We start from the raw sequence: 20,590 nt of genomic DNA, 5'->3' as shown, positions 1-20,590 counted from the left end.
TTGTTGGGACCATTGTGGCACTGCAGGGCTATATGGAACCATGGGCCACTGTGACACTGTGGTACCCCATCAGACCAAGGGGCCAGTGCAACACTGCAGGTCTTCTTGTAATCAAGGGGCCATTGTGACACTGTGGGCCCCTGCAAAACCAAGGGAACACAGAACAGGTCTGGCAGGATTGGCCTCCCAGGGGTCACCTGACTGGTCCAACGGACCTTGGCATGGTAAGCGTCTCTTCTCATCTGCTACTGAAACACTGGGATTCCATGCATTTCTTGCCATGAAAAATAACTCTCCTTCTCCTCCAGGTGGTCATGGCCACAATTGGGATTTCACCTCCATATTTCCTTATATCCAGTGTTTATTCCCATAGGAACATTGCCAGGACAAGTCTGGCTGGCAATGGTTTCACAAGGGTCAGCTCCTATCTGTCCCTAAAACCCTGAGGAAGGCTCTGTGCTTTCCTTCCAATGGGAAAGAACCACCCACTTCTCCAGGTGACAATGGTGAGATTGGGCTTCCACCTCCAAAATTCCCTATATCCAAAGACTGCTCCCAGACTAAATCTGCCATTCCTGACAAGTCTGGCTGACCTTGGACTAGTGAGGCTCTCATCTGCCTTCCAAACACTGGAGCTCTGTGCTTTCCTTCCTTTAGAGAGGAACTGTCCTTCTCAGCCAGTTGCCCATGGCCAGAATTGGGATTTCACCTCCAACATTGCCTGTTGTGACAGACTGGAGGAGATTGTTGTCCAGAAACATTTCATGTGTGAGAGAGGAAGGGGCAGGTCCAGCTTTGCCCTGCCCTGGAACACCAATCCCCCCAGAGCCTCTATCCCAGCCCAGCAGTGGCTGCCAGTCCCTGGCACAGCACAGGCAATGCTCCACAGCCACCTCTGGAGCCCCCAGCCCAGCTCCTGAGGGACCAAATGAGCCCAAGTTCCACCTGGGGGAAGGGCCCAGGAAGACCCAGGGGTATTTAAGGCTATCCACAAGTCAAGCATACATCTCGACCCTACCTCCTCTTGGAATTTCCATCTGAACAACACTGATATCCAGGAGTTGGTAGCTCTGTGTGTGCTTCTCTGTATCTTTTTTGTCTTTCTTTCTGTGTCTTCTTCTGTTTCTCCTGCAAATTTTGATTAACATTAAATTGAACAGGCTTAGATTTTGTGAAGTTGAATGGGCCAAGTCAATGCTTTGAGAAGTGTTTTATGTTGGTTTAATGTCTGTCATAGTTTGACAAGAGAAGAGTTTTACAAAGTAATACAAAACGTTTTGTGTAACTGACAATCTGTTAATCCACTAAGATACTGAACATGCCTCTGTGAAAGACATATGTTAAAGATGAAAAAACCCAGGAACCTCCTCATGCTTTTCCAGTCAACAAAGAAGCAGCGGGCCTTGGCCCTGGCCCCCATCTCAACCAAACCAAACCAAACCAAACCAAACCAAACCAAACCAAACCAAACCAAACCAAACCAAACCCAGGAACCCTGCCGTGGGCTGAGCCCCTTCCCCCCTACCCAGGCTGCCCCCCCCACCGCCATTGGCCCCATTCTAACTAAACCAAACCCCAACAACCACCAAACAGGAAAACAAAAGAGGCTACAAAACCCCAACTAGACCAAAGCTAGCCACAGCTATTAAAATCTTACCATCAAGTCCCCTCCCCTCAACACAACTGAAACCAAAAACCTCTACAACCTACAACCCATAAAAAGTAACCCTAAAACTAAACTTAAACACAAAAAGCCCCAAAAACCGACTATAAAACCAATCCTAACACAACCCAACCATTACTTCCACCACAAGTTACTGGTGGGTCGGGTGTTAACCCTTTCCATACTTCAATCATCTAACAAGTAAAAGAACGATAAAATACAAACATATATTTAAAAAAAACATTAAAACATCAAGATCAGTAATGAAGAAAATAAATCCCAATTAAAAAAGAAGAAAAAATACCTTAATCTTAAAACTAAAATCCTCTTATAAACCATAAAAAACACTCTTTTTCTTTATAACACATAAAACTATAAAAAAAATTCAAATTATTATCAAAAACCTTCCTACTAAGAGACAAAAAAATAATAAACTACAATTCCCTAAAAAGTTTAAACAGAAATAAAAAGTAATCCAGTACCCTTAAGAGAAGATCTCTATTCCCAGAGATGAAGATATTTTAAAAGTAAACAATAAAAACATTTACCTTTGAACAACTCATGTTTAAAACAATACCTCATTAGTTGACGTGGCCCACCAACAAGATGCAAACAATCTTGTTGGTGGGCCACGTCAACAATCTTGTAGCTAAAAAAACAACTTCACAATAACAAATTTCCCCAGACAGCTGTAAGCCATAACAAAATTAAAAACCACAAAAAATATTTTTTCCTCTTGTAAAAAAATTTCCATAACCATAACAAGAAAAGCTTCTCTCCCTAAGTAAACGAAAAAAATCTATCCTAGAAATAGTAAACTAACTAGAAATTTTAAGTTCACTTAAGTTTACATTGTCAGTAAAAAAAAGTTGTAAAGTAAAAAAGGTTTTCCAAAAAGTTTATTTTAATTCTTATTATCTTTTTCTTTTTTAACTTATTTTTAATAAAATTTTCTTCATACCTTTTAAAAATTTTAAGCGTACTTTACCTTTCTCATAATCCTATTTCACAATAAAATAAATACATAAATAACTAACTGACACTAAAACCCACCACACTCATCAATCCATTAATTAAGAAATATCAAGATTAGAAAAATCGTAAATTAACAACCCAAAACCACTACAATGTCATAATAAACCTTTTGCCAAAGTTTCTCTGATTTTCCAAAGTCCCCAGTAAAGGCTGTTTTGTTGTTTTGAGCTCCTGACAATCCCTTGTTGGTATTTCTCCAGTGCATCCAACTCAGAGGACACTAACAATTGTAATTGCTTTTAAATGTCTCCTCAAGAAAGTTTTTTATTGGATGGGAGCAGGGCTTGTGTGTCCTGCTTGGCACAGCCCAGGCAGGGCTTTCCCAGCCACATTCCACACTCCATTGCCCAGCTGGAGCTGCTGACACCTCTGAGTTGTGCTGCCCCAGCCCCAGGGACGCTCTCCTTGTCTGCCCATTCCCCCACAGTCTCTCGGCAGGGATGGCTGGGGGCTGCTGACATCCTCAGCAACTTGGAGGCTGCTGCTGAATTTTCCTGCTCCAGAGGCTTGTTCAGCCTTCAGCTCTTCAGTGTAGAAATTTGGTGTCCCAGGGCTCATTAATGTTCAGAACACCTTAACAAGCCAAGCCTCTGGGAATAATTTCTGGTTAATTTGACAGATCTCAATAGTAAATCCACAGTGAATGCAATATATTTAAAAAGACAGTGAGAAAAGATTTTTCAGGTCCTGTTTAGTTTTTTTTCCCTGTTAATAAATTGATATGTGCAATCTCCAATTGATGCTGATTCCAAGAACCTCCTTGTGCTGTTTGAATAGATATGAAAATCAAGACCCTTCATGGCTGACAATCAATCAGACTCTGTCCCTACCCCACCCCACCATTTCCCCCATCCAAGCCCTGGCACTCAGAGCAGCCTTGTGCAAATCTGAACTCCCTCCAGCCCAGGCTGCACCTGCAGCTTTCAGCTCCTTGGCTCCAACTCCCACCTGCTTTCCTTGGAGAAGGAGCTGCCCAAGACACAGAGGGATGTTCATTTCTTGTCAGCCAACAAAGCCAAGGGAAGGCACAGCTCTATCAAATGCCAAAATCATTTCTCTGCTGGGTATTAAATCCACTTTCCACAGCAGACAGTCTCAGAGCAATAATCCACTTTCCACAACAGACAGTCTCAGAGCAATGGAAAACACCTGTGCCCAGCACAGATCCCAACATATCCTCCCGTGCAAACCCTCCATACCCTGATTCTGCCCAGATTTTCTCTTTGCCCACACGAGTCATACATGAAGTCAGGAGCTCCCTCCATGACCAGAGGGAGGAAAAGAGAGAAAGGGGATGAAGAGCTCTCCTGTGCAGAGCCAAGGTCCAAGTGCCCCTGCAGTGGGAACCACAACTCATCAGTTTTGTGTCCTTTGGGGTAAGGGTTTGGTGACACTCAGAGGCACAGAAAGGTTTCTTGCCAACAAACACAAGTTGAAGATTTGAACAGTTTAATAACCATCACAGCTCTTCCCTCGGCTCTCTGGGATGTCCCAGTGCCACCTGATTTGTCCACCACTCCCCAGGGATTGTTGTATGGCAAGAGTTTTGGACAAAGACATAAGAAATGGTAATTTTGTGATAGATATAAACACAATTAAGATGCTGCCAAATGTGATATTTATTTAAACTTCAGAAACATTTGACAACTCCCTGATGTTCAAAGCATGAAACCAGTCAGTTGAGAGACACTTCAATGACCAGAGTGCATCTGGATGAGAGAATCTGGGAGCAATGGAAAAGACATAGATGCAGCAGGTCTAAATGAAGAGATGTTCTTAGACAGGGCCATTTCAACAGGAGAGCTGGAAACACCTGAAGGGAAGGGGTCATTAAATATCACTGTGAATGTTGGTGGCAAAGGCAGAAGGGAAGATGGGTATTTCTTCTCCTGCCATCAAAGAGAAGAATCCAGCACATCCAGGAAATTCCTGTTCCAGGAGAGAAAACCTTACCATTTCTCCCAAGTTCTCAAATGACCCAGACAATAAATATTTGTATGTATATTATGAAACTAACAGGTATTAAAACCTGTGCCCCTTTTCAGGCAGAAATCAGCTGGGTGCCCATGAACAGGCAGGGCCACTTGTGCCCTGAGGTGCCCAGCTGGGATTGGATCTCTCTGAGAGGACCTGAGGGAGAGCAGATCACTTTGCAAGCTGCAGGTCCCTGACAGCCCCGCAGGGCTCCTGTCCCATCAACATCTGCTCTGCTCCAGTGTGAAACAGGGCCCAGCATGGTGCTGGGATCATCAGAGAGCTGAGGTGTGTGCTGGAATTCAATGCCCTCCTCATCGCGCAGCAGCCCTGCATTTCCCTCCTGCAGCCTTGGTCTCCAGCAGAGCCATGGAGGCTCTTTGGGCTCTGGACTGTTCCTGCAGCCCCCAGGGGCAGCTGAGCTCTGCTTTTGGCACAGACATGTCTGGCCAGCGCAGGCCATGCTCAGCAATTGCTTGTGTGTGCCTGGCCTTGCTGTCAGCCCCGGCAGTGGCTGCGTGGCCCCTTTGTGGCCCTGTGCTGGCCCAGCCATGGTGGCCCAGCCCCTGTGCAGGCCCAGCTCAGGTCAGGAGCATTGCGGCTGGGAACGGCCCCTGTGCTGTGGTGCCCACAGCGGCCTTGGGGCTCTGTGCCCCATGGCCTCGCTGCTGGGCAGCCTCTGCCAGCTCCTGCAGAGCCCATGGCACCTGTGGGGCTTCACAGACAGCCCTGCCCCGGGCTCTGCTGGCCTCTGGGCCAGCAGAGAGGCAGCCAGGGCTGGCCGTGGCTGGAACCAGGCCCTGAGCCATGCAGGAGGATGGAGCTGGGCCACAGCCAAACTCAGCCCAGGCCAAAGCTGGGCTCAGCAGCCAGGGCTGACAACACATGGGAACAGAGGCTGGTGCTGACAAAAGTTCCTGGGCCCCTCCCTGCTCTGTCCGTGCCATGCAGGGCACAGAGCAGCCTCCTCTCTGGGCCACTTGCCTGTTTGCAATGCCTTGCACAGGCGCTGGCCCTGCCCCACAAGGCCTGGCCTGAGTCCTGACCCTGAACGCTCAGCCAGGCTGAGATGGACACTGATGCTTTCTGGGCCAAGCTCTCTGAGCCCAGCCCAGCTCCCTGCAAGCTCTGCCAGCTGCCCTGAGCTCTGGGCAGCACCAAGGGCCTCTCCCCAGCCCAGCCCAGCCGGCTCTGGCCCCACAGCTCTGCTCAGGCCAGGCTGCTCTGGGCACTGCCCCACGGCCTCAGCCCCTGGCAAGGGCACAGCAGCAGCTGCAGCTGCCACAGGACTCAGCCCCAGCCATGGGGGAAGGTGCTTGGCCAAGGCCAAAGGAGGCTCCCTGGCTGCCCTTCTCCCCTTGGGCTGAGGTGCTGAGAGCTCTGCAGCCCCTGCTGCCATCCCATCTGCCCAGGGCAGCACAAGAGCCGCAGCCTTGGGGCCCTCAAGTGCTTCTCCTGCTCCAGGCCCAGGGCCCATGCCAAAGCTGGGGTAGCCACAAAGCTTTGCCCATTTCTGTTCATTGCTTCTCTGTTGGGGATGGATCCTAAGCCACTTGGAGGCCGATGATGAATTTTACTGCTCCAGAGGCCTCTTCTTTCCTGAGCTTTTTGGTTCAGGAATTCAATTAGAAAAGCTCATAAATATTTGTTCAGAATACCCAAACAAGACAAGTTTCTGGGAATCATTCAAGTTTTTAATTCATCTGTGGTTAATTAGTCACATTGCAGAAGTGTATTCAAAATTAATATACTATATTGAAAACAATGAAGAGAGAATTGTTTTGTCTTATTCAGTTGTCTTTTCCAGTTTAGGCTGATTTCAGCGATGTCCAATTTATATTGACCCCCAATACCTTCTAATGCATTTTGAACAGATATGAAAATCAAAAATCATCATCACTGACAATCAATCACACTTTGTCCCTACCCCCTCCCCAACACTTCCCTCATCCAACCCTTCTACCCATTGTCTCCCACCAGGCCCCCTGGTGAAGAGCCTGGCTCTGTGTTCTCCATCACCTCCTGGCTGGCACTGCCAGGTTCGGATGAGGAGCCCCTCAGTCTTCCCTGCTCCAGGCTGGACAAGCCCAGCTCCCTCAGCCTCTGCTCACAGCCCAAGGGATCCAGCCCCACCTTGGAGGCCCTTCCCAGACCCTGCTCCAGCTGCCAGACATCTTTCCTGCCCTGGGGAACCCAACCCAGGCCACAGTGACCTGGATAATCCCCGTCCTTGATGTCCTGGTCACACAGCCCTGGCCCCTTGTCCCCATGTCAGGCTCTGGGGTGGATCTGTGGAACACCCTTTGGTGGAGGCTGTGGCTCCAGGTGGGCCGGGGGGATCCTGGAGGACAGGGACCCTGCTGGGCATGAACAGCATTGGACTTGTTGGGAGAAACTGTGAGGGGGAGCTGGGGCGGAGTGACCAACCCATGACCTGACACAGCCCTGCTGGGATGTCACACAGCCCCTCTGGGATGTCACAGCCAGCTGTGTGATGTCACAGCCCATTCTCTAATATCACACAGCTGGTCTCTGATGTTACAGCCAACTCTGTGATATCAGATTCTGCTCTGTGATGTCAGACCTCTGCCCTGTGATGTCACAGAAATGACCTATGATGTCATAGCTGCTCAACGACCCCACATAACCCACTCTGTGATGTCACAGCCCACTCTCTTACCTCCTATTACCAGATGATCAGTTGTCTCACCCAGGTGAGCTGACACCTGGAGCTTGTTCTCCAAAACCCCAGGCCTGTGGAAACCACACAATGCCCATTGTGTGAGAAGCGGAACTGGAAGTTTACCAGCCTCAATGTCCTTCCAGCTCAGCCAGACCGACTGGAACATTAGGGCCCATGAGCACCAGGGACCACCAGAGAGACCCCCCAGGATGGAAGAAAACAGGGGTAAAAGGGAGGGGAAATATGTTAATGATTTTGGAGAAATGATTATCATTATCAATTATGTTTAGTCCAGGACAATCAATGGATATGTGTGCAAAATACAGAAAATAAACAGAAACTTTCCTGTGCTCAGCATGCAGGGCTTTGGGAGGAGCTATCCCCCGTGCATCCAGCTGAATAAAGAATGTTGCTTCTAAGTGCCACATTGGGGTTAAGGAGGTTTCTGTTTTACAAAATTTTTGGTAACACTCCCACTGCCAAGGAAAGCTCTGTCTCCTGCTGTTCACAAACAGAGAAGGGCTGGTGGTAGATGTGGGGCTTGGAGGCTGCCTGGGGCACAGTGACCATGAAATAATCAAGTTTTCAATGTTCTGTGAAAGAAGGAGGGGCAGCTAAAAATCTTCCACACTGGAATTAGGAAGGGCAGACTTTGGCCTGTTTAGGATGCAGATTTGGGGAGTACCAAATAAGTACTGATTTTTTTTTAAAGAGAAACAGCCCTTAGAAACAAAGGGGACTGGGAAAGATGGATGCATGTCAAGAAAGTATTCTTAACCGGGAAGGAGCAGCCTGTCCCAGTGTGGCAGAAGATGAGCTGGTTAGGAGAATGACTGGCCTGGATGCCCATGGAGCTTTTATGGGAACTCAAGGGAAAAAAGAGGATGCAACTTTTGACAGAAGGTCAGGAAACTTAGGAAGTGTTTAAGGATAGTTTTTGGTCATGCAGAAAGAAAAGTTGAGAGGTGAAAGCTCAATTAGAGCTTAACATGGCCACTTCTGTAAAAAATAATAAAAAATGTTTCTATAAATAAATTAATAGCAAAACATGGGATAAAGAGAACCTCTACTCTTTCTTTGGATGCAGTGGAGAATAGAGTAACTAAAGATAAAGAAAAGGCTAAGATACTTAACACCTTGTTAATCTCAATTTTCAACATTCGGACAGGTTGCTCTCAGGACAAGTGTTCTCCTGAGCTGGCAGATGGGCACAGGGAGCAGAACAGCCCCAGAAAACCAGGAGGAAGCAGTTGGTGACTTGCTGAGCCACTCAGATGCTCACAGATGTGTGGGACCAGATGGGATCCATCCTAGGGGGATGAGGGAGCTGTGGATGAGCTCCCCAAGCTGCTCTCCATCATTTACCATCAGTGCTGGCTCAGCAGGGAGGTCCCAGAGGACTGGAGGTGCCAATGTGAGCCCATCCCCAAGAAGGGCTGGAAGGAGGATCTGGGGAACTCCAGGCCTGTCAGCCTGACCTGGGTGCCCGGCAAGGTTATGGAACAGATCACCTTGAGTGCCATCACAGGGCACCCACAGGATGGCTGAGGGATCAGAGCCAGCCATCAGTGATTTCCACATGTGCATTGATGATTTGGATAAGGAGATTTAGTCCACCATCATCAAATTTGCAGAAGACAACGAGTTGTCTGGGAATGTTGATCTGCTGGAAGGTAGGAGGGCTCTGCACAGGGCCCTGGACAGGCTGGATCCAGGGCCCAAATCCAACAAAGTGAGGTTTAACAAGTCCAAGTGCAGGATCCTGCACTTTGGCCACAACAACCCCTGCAGCTCTGCAGGCTGGGGACAGAGTGGCTGGACAGCAACCAGGCAGAAAGGGACCTGTAAGGACTGATGGAGTGCAGGCTGCACATGAGCCAGCAGTGTGCCCAGGTGGCCAAGAAGGCCAATGGCTCCCAGCCTGCATCAGGAATTGCGTGGACAGCAGGAGCAGGGGAGACATTCTTCCCTGTGCTCAAAACTGCTTGGGCAGCACCTTGAGCACTGTGTCCAATTTCGGCCCCCAATTTAGGAAGGACATGTAGGGCCTGGAGCATGTCCAGAGATGGGCAACAAGGCTGGGGAGGGGTCTGGAACACAAGTCCTGTGAGGAGCGGCTGAGGGAGCTGGGGTTTTTTATCCTGGAGAAGAGGAGGCTCAGGGGACACAAGGCAGTGCCAGGGCACAGGTTGGACTTGATGATCTCCATGGTCTGTTCCACCCTTGCTGATTCTGGGATTCTCTGACAGAACCCTTGAAGAAGTCACAGGATAAGCCCTGGACATCCTCATCAGAAGCTCCAGCAGCCCAGGTCCCTCAGCTTCTCCTGGCAGCCCCAAAGCCCATCCTGTCAGTCCTGCAGAGCCTCTGCAGCTCCTCCTCACTGCCCAGAACAGGGAGCCCCAGAGCCAGACACAGCAGCCCAGATGTGCCCCCCTGGCCTTGGGTGCCTCTGCAAGGGAGCAGCACCGGGCACTGCAGGAGCCTGCAGACAATTCCTGCAGCACTTGTAGGATGATCCTGCTCCCCAAGGGAAATTCCTATGGTGCCAAGTCAGGAACTGCAATGGTGAGTAGGGCCAGAGAGGAAAGGGCAAACAGGGATGGGCTGTTTGCAGGGGAGGGAACAGGGCTGGGCAAAAGGAAGAAATCTGTGGCCGGGAACAATAAAGAAAGCAAAGGTAGAGACAAAGAAATGCTCAGGGCTGTTTGGGGGTGGCTGCCAGACAGCCCTGGCCCTGAGCAACAGCGTCTGCAGTGGGAGACTCTCAGCTGATGGGAACAAACTTTCTGGCTGACTGCAGAGGCCAGGACAAAGCTCAGTGTTTTCCCTGGTGTCCCCCAGCCCTTGTTGGCCCATGGGCTGATGGCATTTGCTCCCCCTCAGGTTCATGTCCCCACAGCAACAGCATGGGGATGCTCCCCCTGCTGTGTGCAATGCAAACAGGGGCTCCTGAGCCAGTGCTGCCATGTCTGTGCCTGCAAGGATGGGGCACCTGTGTGAGCTGGGGGAGAGGCCAGGGCTGCAGAGGGGGGATGTTGTTGGCAGCTCCATGAGGACGCTCTGGGACTCTGCCCTGGACTGTCCAGTGCACTGGGGATGAATCACCCCTGCTCTGCTGCTCCTTCCTATCTGCCCCAGGCCCTTGCAGAGCCCCAGCCATGCTGTTTGCCCCCAGCCTGCCCAAAGCCAGCCTGGGGTTGCTCACGGGGCTTTTCTGTGCTGATCATTGGCCTGGGCGTGTTCTTGTGAGAGCCTGGGCAAGGAGCCTGAAGCCCCCAGTGCCTGGCCTGAGGTGTCAGCGCTGCCCCAGCAGTGCCCATGGCCTGTCCCTGCTGCAGCCCTGGCACTGCCACCCCCAGGACTGTGCCTGGCCCCGAGAGCACTCAGGGCCTACAGCAACACCAGGGCCACCAGGGCAGCGGGGCAGGGCCATGGCAGCAGCACTGGCAACACCAAGTGCTGCTGCTGCTGGGCACAGCTGCTGGGCCAGAACTGATCTGCCTCCAGCTCTGCACACAGACGTTGCCGCTGCAGCTCCAGAGATGGCAACAAAAGGGCATCTCTGCAGAAAATTCTGCTGGGAGTTCCTTCAGTTTGTTTAAAGCCACCAAGAGCGTAGCCACAGGGAAGGTAGAGAGAAACAAAATGAGAAATGGCACAAACAATGATATTTTTGTTCACAATATTTAAAAATTAAAATACAGAAAAAAAAATCGAAAACCAAAGAAACAAGAATTTTCAAAGATTTTCTTATGAGTGACTTTTATTACAAGTGACTTGCAGAAACTGGCCAGCAGTTTAATGTTTCTTAAAGCATCCAGTCGTCAGCCTCCACACTGCAACCTTGAGCTCCTGGTCCCTCAGGCTGTAGATGAGGGGGTTCAGTGCTGGAACCACCACCGAGTATAGAATTGAAACTGACAGATCCAGGGATGGGGAGGACATGGAGAGGGGCTTCAGGTGAGCAAATGCGGCTGTGCTGAGGAACAGGGATACCACGGCCAGGTGAGGGAGGCAGGTGGAAAAGGCTTTGTGCCATCCCTGCTCAGAGGGGATTCTCAGCACAGCCCTGAAGATCTGCACATAGGAGAAAACAATGAACACAAAACAACCAAATGCTAAACAAGCACTAACATCAATGAGCCCAACTTCCCTAAAGTAGGATTTGGAGCAGGAGAGCTTGAGGATCTGTAGGATTTCACAGAAGAACTGGTCCAGGGCATTACCATGGCACAGGGGCAGGGAAAATGTATTGGCTGTGTGCATGAGAGCAGTGAGAAAGCCACTGGCCCAGGCAGCTGCTGCCATGTGGGCACAAGCTCTGGTGCCCAGGAGGGTCTCGTGGTGCAGGGGTTTGCAGATAGACACGTAGCGGTCATAGCACATGATGGTCAGCAGATAAAACTCTGCTGAGATGAAGAACATAAAGAAAAAGAGCTGTGCAGCACATCCTGTGTAGGAGATGGCCCTTGTGTCCCAGAGGGAATTGTGCATGGCTTTGGGGACAGTGGTGCAGATGGAGCCCAGGTCGCTGAGGGCCAGGTTGAGCAGGAAGAAGAACATGGACATGTGTAGGTGGTGGCCACAGGCTACGGTGCTGATGATGAGGCCGTTGCCCAGGAGGGCAGCCAGGGAGATGCCCAGCAAGAGGCAGAAGTGCAGGAGCTGCAGCTGCCACGTGTCTGCCAATGCCAGCAGGAGGAAGTGCCTGATGGAGCTGCTGTTGGGCATTTAGAGTGCCTTGGCATGGGGATCTGTAAAAAAGTAATCATGGAACACTTGGGTTTTGAGAGGACTTTAAATATCCCAGGACAGCCTGGGGGCACTTTCCCCCTACTGCCTGCCCAGGGCTCTGCTGCCTGGAGCTGTCCCTGCCAGCAGCTGCTCCCTATGCCCAGTGCTGGGACCTGCCAGTGCTGCCAGAGCCCAGCTCAGCCCTGGGGGCTCAGTTCTGCCCTGCAGACCCCTCCCAGCTCAGGCACTGCCCAGGGGCAGCTCTGGCTCTGCAGGCTCTGATGGAAACATCAGCGCAACCCTGAGGAGGCTGGAAAAGTGACAGTGATGCTGCCTGTGAGAGACCCTGTCTTTATCTCTGTCACTGCCTGGTTTATTCGATCTGTGATATTTTTATTTCTTATTCAAAACCTGAACTGAGAGATTAATTTCTATGTGCAATTTCCAATCCAAGTATCAGAGACAAGTAGATTTTTAAAGCAAAATTTTCCCATTTATGCAGCCCGTGCCTTGCTGTGCTCCATGTATAATTTACTTGGAAATGTTCTGCAGTTAAATGCCATGCTGGGAGCAGTCCTGAACAATGCAGCATCCTCCCCACATCAGGAGAACACTTCCAAGCCTTACCAGCTGTCTCCTCCCACCCAGATCTTGTCCCCCAGTGCTGGGAGCAGCTGCCAGGGCTGGCTGAGTGCTGTCCCTGGCAGGCAGCAGAGTCCCTGCCCCAGCACAGTGCCCTGGGATGCAGGACCCTGCTCTGCAGGACAGGCCTGGGCACCCCTGGCTGCTCTGCACAAGAGACAATCAGAGAATGTACTCACAGCGTCTGTAGGCATTGGGATGTTCCAGCTTGAGGAAATGGCTCCAGGAGCTGCAGATGCATTGTCCTGCAGCCAGAGGTTCCTGTGCCAAGGGCTGGCAGTGATTCTGCCCCAGGCACTTCTCAGCCCCTTCTCAGCCCTGACTGATTGAAGCTCTCTGTGCCTCTGTGCTGTGCCCAGGGTGGCTGCAGGCAGTGCCCCAGCCATGCTGGGCTGGCAGAAGAGCTGCTCATCAAGAGAAATGTGCTTTTGAAACTCTTCTTGGTTACCAGGAGCTGCCTGTGGGCCAGGAGCCCAGCCCAGCTCAGCAGCACAGACACAGCATGAGGACTTTAATGAGCCTCTAGGGCTTTGTGCTCAGGCCCTGAACATCAGTCCCTGAGAGGCAGCTGAAGAAACCTCTCCAGAACTCCAAGTCAGAATCCAACTCCAAAGTTTGTTGGACTTTTAATGGGTCCCACTGAGGGACACAACTGAGAAAGTGTCCCCAGGCCCCAGGCAGAGCAGAGAACTGTAGGCACGGATGATAGGTGGGCACAAAGAAAAGCCAAGTCTTGGTGCCCTGGGGCACAGCAGCAGGGTCTGTGCCACCAAGGGCTGTGAGGAGACACCTTGTCCTGAGGTCCTGGGGCCTCCTGGCACAGCCCCAGCCAGGCTGGGCACTGTCAGTCCCTTGTCCTGCCCTCAGCATCCCCCCCTCGCCCACATCCCAGTGGCCGCAAGGTTCTGCTGGAAGGAGTCCCTGGGGAGCCTTGCTCAGGAATGGCCTTGGGGGCTCCTGAATGCTCCCAGGGACTGCAGGTTTTTCAAAGGACTTTGGGTTTGGTTTTTGCCTTGGAGTCTCTGAGAGGTTTGTGCAATCATGGCCTCCACTTATCTGCTGTAATTAGTCCCTGGAGAGGCTTTGTCAGTAACAACACTCAGTGGGCTCCATAATGCTTCAGGGTACTTCAGGTATTTTAAGGTACTTGGTTGTTTCCCTTTTGATAGACACTCTGTGAGAGGTTTGTGCAATCATGGCCCCAATTATCTGCTTTAATGAGTCCCTTGAGAGCTTTGTACTGACACTCAGTGGGGCTCATTAATTCTTTGAGATACTCAAGATTTTTAAGGTACTTTGAATTTTCCTTTCTATACTCTGATTCTCTGAGAAGATTTTGTGCCATCCTGGCCTCCAATTCTGTCTTCCAACGAGCCCTTGAGGAGTCTGTGTTGGCAATGGACCTCAGTGAGATCCATTCAAGCTTTGAGACACTGAGTTTTTCCTCTGATTTCGACTCTTGGAAAAGTTTGTGCAATCTCCTCTCAGGCCCTGTGTTTCAAGGGCTCAGCTCCAAATGTACCACAGGGCTCATTAGGATCAAGCAAGTCCTCATGGCTCTGCCTTGATTTTCCTCAGCTCTGGAACAGTTCATTAGGAATAGTTCCTTTTGTAGTTATGGAGAAATATTTCAAAGAGCTTCTAAGAAATATGTATTCCTATCTTAAGGAATGTATTTTATTACTGTTGTCTGCAGAGAAGTGGTTGTTGCAGCATTCTGTGATTGATTTTGATCCAGGCTATCTCCTAAGAAGGTCTGGCAAGGTCAGTGAAGTTGTACCTTGAGAGCTGACCCAGTGTGGACAACCTTGCCCCAGATTCCGCAACCCCATGTGAGAAACAATTTTTACTTTCAAATATTTTAAATGGTTTATTAAGACCTTATAAAAATACAACAGAAGACTGAATAAAGAAAACAATACAGCATCAGGAGCAACAAATTCAGTCATGTGCGTATCTACAAAATGGATGCTCTGTCCTTTATGCCTCTAGCCCCTCCCAAAGTCTTGTCAATCAACTCCTTCTGCACTGTCCAGTGGTGTAGATCACTGTCTTACATCTTGATTGGAGGTCAGGTGCTGCCATAGTAACAAGCCAACCCTCCCAAATGCCCTGACTACTGAGGCCATCCTGTGATAACAATGCAAGGGGGAGGGGAAGGATAACTATACATATACAAAAATTTTCATAACATATATTTAATGTTCACTCCTTAATTGTGAGTGTCAACCATAGGATTACTCATCTATAATAAACCCCCCTTTTCTTTTTCTAGAAGTCATTGTTTTCAAACAATTGATTCAAAAATTTTCTCTCATTTTTGAATGAGTCATGCCAGCATCTGTTGATGTGGGCAAGGACAGTGGGACAGGAGAAAAAATGTCAGGTTTTCCTTAGACACACTTGTTTGGAATGAACAAAAAGCCATCACAGAGGTCCAGTATGGCTTTGACTCCCATCTACTGTGCCTATGTGGCTGCTACCCATAGTCAGTGTATCTTAGGGGTGAGTACAGAGGCCAACTGGGTCCTGCCCTCCAGTCCTTGTTGAATTAAAAGGCAACTGAGGAATGATAGAGGTTTGGTATGGCCTTTTGTCCCCACCTTACCATGCCTATGTGGTTGCTACCCACAGCAGGGCTATGGAGCCTTCTTGGTAGTGAACAAAGGGGCCAACCCAATCTTGCCCTGTATTCCTTGTCTAACTTCTTAAGGATGCTGCCCCATTACCTTTTTCAGTCCCTTGTGTACTTCTCCTCAACAGATGCTGGTAATTCTCACCCACGAAAACAGGAAGACAGTTCTCAAGCTGGTTGGTGGAAGCTTAACTCTACTTTTTGGGCATCTTGGTGTTTTTTTCTGGTTGTTTCTCAGTCTCTGCTTGAAAGTCAATCTTGTTTCACCCAGCCTGGATGTTGTAGTCCACTCTTTGGGTTCTTCTACTGGGCTTTTGACTCTGTTGGCATGAGTCCATCTGCACTCTGCAGTTTGTACGGTCGATTCGGTGGTGAGCAGTACCTGAAAGGGACCTTCCCACTGAGGACTTAGAGGCTGATCTCTCCATGACTTGATCATCACCCAATCCCCAGTATTAATATTATGGATTCTGAAATCCAGGGTGGTAGTTTGAGGAATTGCCCCTTTACGTCGTATCCCTTATAAGGTTTGTGCTATAGACAAAACTTATTTCTTGGCATTGGCTTCCCCCTCCCTCATAGGTGGAAGCCTTCTGGGGTGAGGTCAGGAAGGGTAACCCAAACATCATTTCATAGGGTGACATCCCCATATCTGACTGGGCTTGGGTTCTAATTCTTAATAAGGCCAAATGGAGACATTTTGTGCATGACATTTTGGTTTCAATCCTTAGCTTAACTAGAGCTCTTTTAAGAGTTTGATTCATTCTCTCAACCTGACCAGAACTCTGTGGATGCCTTGGTGTCCTGGTTTAGGGCAAATTTGTTAAAGAATTTGCAAAGGAGGGCCCCTCTAGAAAGCAAAACCCACACGGCCCCTCCCCCCAACTGGTTCAGGAAGAATTCTTTGGAGAGAAGTGGAAAGAACCTGTTTATTTAACAGGCACAGCACCCTCCAGCACACAAAATTAACAATACCGGATGACACCACCCTGAGAAAGATGACAAAATCAGAAAGTCTCTTTCGGGGGTGGTTGCTCTGTTCTCAGTCCCTCCGGTGCTGGGGCAGCTGCTGCAGCCACACCGTGCAAACCTTCGGTGTTCCCAGGTCCCAGTCCAGAGCAGGTTCGAGATGGTCACAGAAACAGGAGAGGAGAAACAGTCCAGGAAGGAATTTGGACTGTTTAGCTAGAACTAGCTAATAAGCAGAGGCCAAAGCAGAGCAGAAGCGAGAGCAGAAAAGAGAGCAAGCAAAGCAGCAAGCCGAAAGCAAGAAGCGAAAACAGCCTTATGTACTGTCCGTCTCTGTGTCCCTGATAAGAGAAACCCAAACAAAACTTCCACTCTTCAGAGCCAGTTTTAAAGGCACAGAACATATGAATGGGGATACAAGCATCATAACGTCACCGCAGGACACTTGGATTGTGAAATTCTTATTTTACTCCCAGGGTTTGAACAACTTGCTGCAATATCTTTGTTGTAAATTGAGTTCCCCAGTCGGGTTCAATCCTGTTTGCCCTCCCACATCAGGGAATGATTGATTCTAGAAGTGTTTTACTTACAACATTGGCATTGGCTTTCACAGTGGGTACCATTTCTACCCAATGAGTCTCGTGATCTACTATCACTGGCAAAAACTTCCACTGTTGTATGTGGGGAAGCTCAGTAAAGTCTACTTGGATATTTTGGAAGGGCCCTAATGCTAGTTGTCACCCTCTTCTGGGGGTTTTCCTTGTGATTTTCTTATTCACTTGTTGACATACCACACTCCATTCAGTTACTTGCTTAGCTACTCTGAAAATTCCTATGCCGTCCTAATCCCATAGATATTGATCACTTAGCACTTGTATACCCGAATGTGTTGTTCCATGTATGCCTTCTAGCATTTTCCTGGCCAGAAGTTTATTCAACACTTGCCTCTCATCTGCTAATCTCCACTTCTCTTTTTTATCTTTCTTGGCTTCTCTTCTAAGGAGTTCTTCCTCTTCTGTCCCACTGAATATGGGGACTTTTTGCATTTCTCTCATGGGTGTTAATACTATTATTACTTTTTTTATCTCTGATTAGTTGCATTTTTAGCTTCTAGATCAGCCTAACTGTTTCCTCACTCCTCCTGAGTTGCCCCTTTTTTATGCCCTTTAACATACACCACTGCTACTTCCTCTGGTAATTGTAAGGTTTCTAACTCTTCTAAAAGAAATTTTTTGTGAATCAGTCCCTTTCCCTTTAAATTGAATAGCCCCCTCTCTTCCCAAATTTTTCCAAAGGCACGCACTATTCCAAAAGCATATTTTCAATCTGTATCTATTGTTCCAATTTTCTGTGGTAATGTTTCCAGAGCTTGTTTTAGGGCATTCAACTCACACCTTGGGCTGACAAGTTGGAAGGTAACTTTCTCTTTTCTAGCTACCAACCCTTCATGCCCTATAGCATACCCCAATACCCTGTGCCCCTTTATTACCCATGAAGATCCATTGATGTACAATCATTTTCCCCCTTGGAGTGGTTGATCTGTTAGGTCCTCTCTTACTTTAGTTTGATAGTTTATAACCTCTAGGCAATTATGTATTAGTTCCTCATCTGGTTCTCCATAGAAAAACTGGGCAGGGTTGAGTTGGTTACGCACAATTACCTCTAAATCATTATCTATTAAGATGGCTTCATAATTTAACATACAGGAATCAGTGAACTATTTCTCAGCCTTTTGGCTTAGGATACTTCTAACTGAGTGTGGGGTATATATTTTCAATTTTCCCCTAAGGGTTAATGTCTTGGTTTGAAGAGAGGCTTCTGCTAATGAAGGCAGGACCTTCCCCGAAAGTGGAAAATGTAAACCTCTCCCTCTGAATTATTATAATTTTGAAATTAAGGGGGGGGTCTCAGGCAAAGATATGGGAGCAAGAATAACAGTTCTTTATTAGGGAAGAAAATTAAACAAATAAACCATGCAGTAATACAAACAGCACTGACAGAGTCAGAATATAACCTGACACCCTGTTGGTCAGGGTGCTGGTAGCAGTCCAATTGAAATGGTGGCTGCAGTCCTCCTGAAGTAGTAGATGTGGTTCTGTTGAAGCAGTGATCCTGTAGAAGGGTGTAGTCTTCCTTTGAAGATCCAGTGATGGTGTGGATAGGCCTGGTCTTCCTCCGGGAATCCAATGGAAAAAGCTGCTGCTCCTCTGGGAATCCAGTGGAAAAGGCTGTTCTGGTGTCCCAAAATCTCAGATTATATCTAGTTAGGAATGCTTGGCTCCTCGCTCTGGGCGGAGCATCTCGCAATGGGATGCTATAATTTTGATCAGTCATGCAGTGACACTCAATGGCTCATTAACGGCAGATGTCTTCCCAGAGGGAGGATTGGTTTGTGGAAGAGATAAAGAAAACTGCCCAATTAACAGAAGATAACTGCCTCACCTCTAACAGATGGGAACAGAACACACATATTGCCTTGCAATCCAGGACATTATCCACCCCTTATTCTATTTCCATCTGCATCAGAGTAAAACCGTACACACAGTTTTCACTTATGACTAGGTTTCCTTGTAGTACACAACAGCTTTCTCCGTCTTTTTGCATTACCCACCAAATGTAACCAGGTTCTTGAGCAAAAACAATCCCACAGAGGGGGTTGTCTTTGTCTGGGGTGTAATTAATACAAACAGTCTTTCCTAACATACCTTTCATGTGTACAACAGGGACTTTATCTCCATCCACTGTGTGCAGGGGTTCAGACTGGGCAGGATCAGCTCGATTTATGGACCCTCAGATGTTGACCATCCAGGTGGCTTTTGCTAAGTTCATTTGCCAATTTCTAAAAGTTCCGCCACCAATTGCCTTCAGAGTCATCTTAAGTAGTCTGTTGCACCATTCAACTTTCCCAGCAGCTGGTGCATTATAGGGGATAGGATATATCCACTCAATACCATGTTCTCTGGACCAGGTATTGATAAGGCTGTTCTTGAAATGAGTCCCATTGTCTGACTCAGTCCTCTCAGGGGTTCCATGTCTCCACAGGATTTGCTTTTCCAGGCCCAGGATGGTGTTCCTGGCAGTGGCGTGAGGCACAGGGTAGGTCTCCAACCATCCAGTGGTGGCCTCCACCATGGTCAGCACGTAGCGCTTGCCCTGGCGTGTCTGGGGCAGTGTGATGGAGTCAATCTGCCAGGCCTCCCCATATTCGTACTTGGACCACTGCCCAGCATGCCATAGGGGCTTCACTCGCTTGGCCTGCTTGATGGCAGCACACATCTCACAGTCATGGATGACCTGAGAAATACTGTCCATGGTTAAATCCACCCCTCGGTCTCATGCCCAATTAGAGGTGGCATGTCTGCCCTGATGACCTGAGGCATCATGGGCCCATCAAGCTAGGAAAAACTCTCCCTTCTGTTGCCAATCTAAGTCTATCTTTGACACCTCTATTTTTGCTACCTGATCTACCTGTTCATTGTTTTGGTGTTCCTCATCAGCCCAATTCTTGGGGACATGAGCATATATGTGGTGGACCTTCACAGGTAGCCTCCCTACCCTGGAAGCAATGTCTTTCCACTCATCAGCAGCCCAAATTGGTTTTCCTCTACGCTGCCAGTTAGCCTCTTTCCACCTCTCCAGCCATCCCCACGGAGCATTGGCTACCATCCATGAATCAGTATAAAGGTAGAGCTTTGGCCATTTCTCTCTCTCAGCAATGTCCAGGGCCAGCTGAACAGCTTTGAGTTCATCAAGTTGACTTGATCCACCTTCTCCTTCGGTAGCTTGTGCAACCTGTCAGGTGGGGCTCCATATGGCTGCTTTCCACTTCCAGTTCATCCCTACGATGCGACAGGAACCGTCAGTGAAAAGAGTGTAGCGTGCTTCCTCTGCTGTTAGATGGTTGTTATGGTGAAGCTCCTTCAGCACATGTCACTGGTTCTTGTTCTCCATCTGTGAGACCAAAATTTTCACCTTCAGGCCAATTTGCAATTAATTCCAGAATCCCAGGGCGATTCAGTTTACCTATACAAGCATGCTGTGTGATAAGAGCAATCCACTTGCTCCATGTGGCACTGGTGGCATGGAGCCACCAGTGGAAGGAACCTTGTCTTTGAACATCCACCCCAGCACCGGTAGTCAGGGTGCCAAGAGGAGTTGTGCTTCTGTACCAATCACCTCTGAGGCGGCTTGGACTCTTTCATAGGTAGCCAAGATTTCTTTCTCTGTTGGAGTATAGTTGGCTTCACACCCT

At 48.7% G+C, this 20,590-nt stretch overlaps 1 protein-coding gene across 1 annotated transcript; it reads right to left on the bottom strand.

Moving 5' to 3' along the window:
* Positions 1–6,118: 6,118 nt before the first annotated feature.
* On the bottom strand, positions 6,119–12,089 carry LOC134434413 (olfactory receptor 14C36-like; the record flags this gene model as incomplete). The annotated part of the gene is made up of 3 exons (XM_063183070.1): positions 11,196–12,089; positions 8,538–8,552; positions 6,119–6,127 (listed from the first exon to the last, which is right to left on the bottom strand). Coding segments are annotated over exons 1-3 (918 nt in total), but the record flags the coding sequence as incomplete, so codon positions are not given.
* Between the last annotated feature and the right edge of the window lie 8,501 nt (positions 12,090–20,590).

The sequence above is a fragment of the Melospiza melodia genome, unplaced genomic scaffold (assembly GCF_035770615.1).
Source record: "Melospiza melodia melodia isolate bMelMel2 unplaced genomic scaffold, bMelMel2.pri scaffold_35, whole genome shotgun sequence".
Taxonomy (NCBI): Eukaryota; Metazoa; Chordata; class Aves; order Passeriformes; family Passerellidae; genus Melospiza; species Melospiza melodia.
The sequence above is the reverse complement of the archived record's forward strand: the minus strand, read 5'-3'. Positions and strand labels throughout refer to the sequence as shown.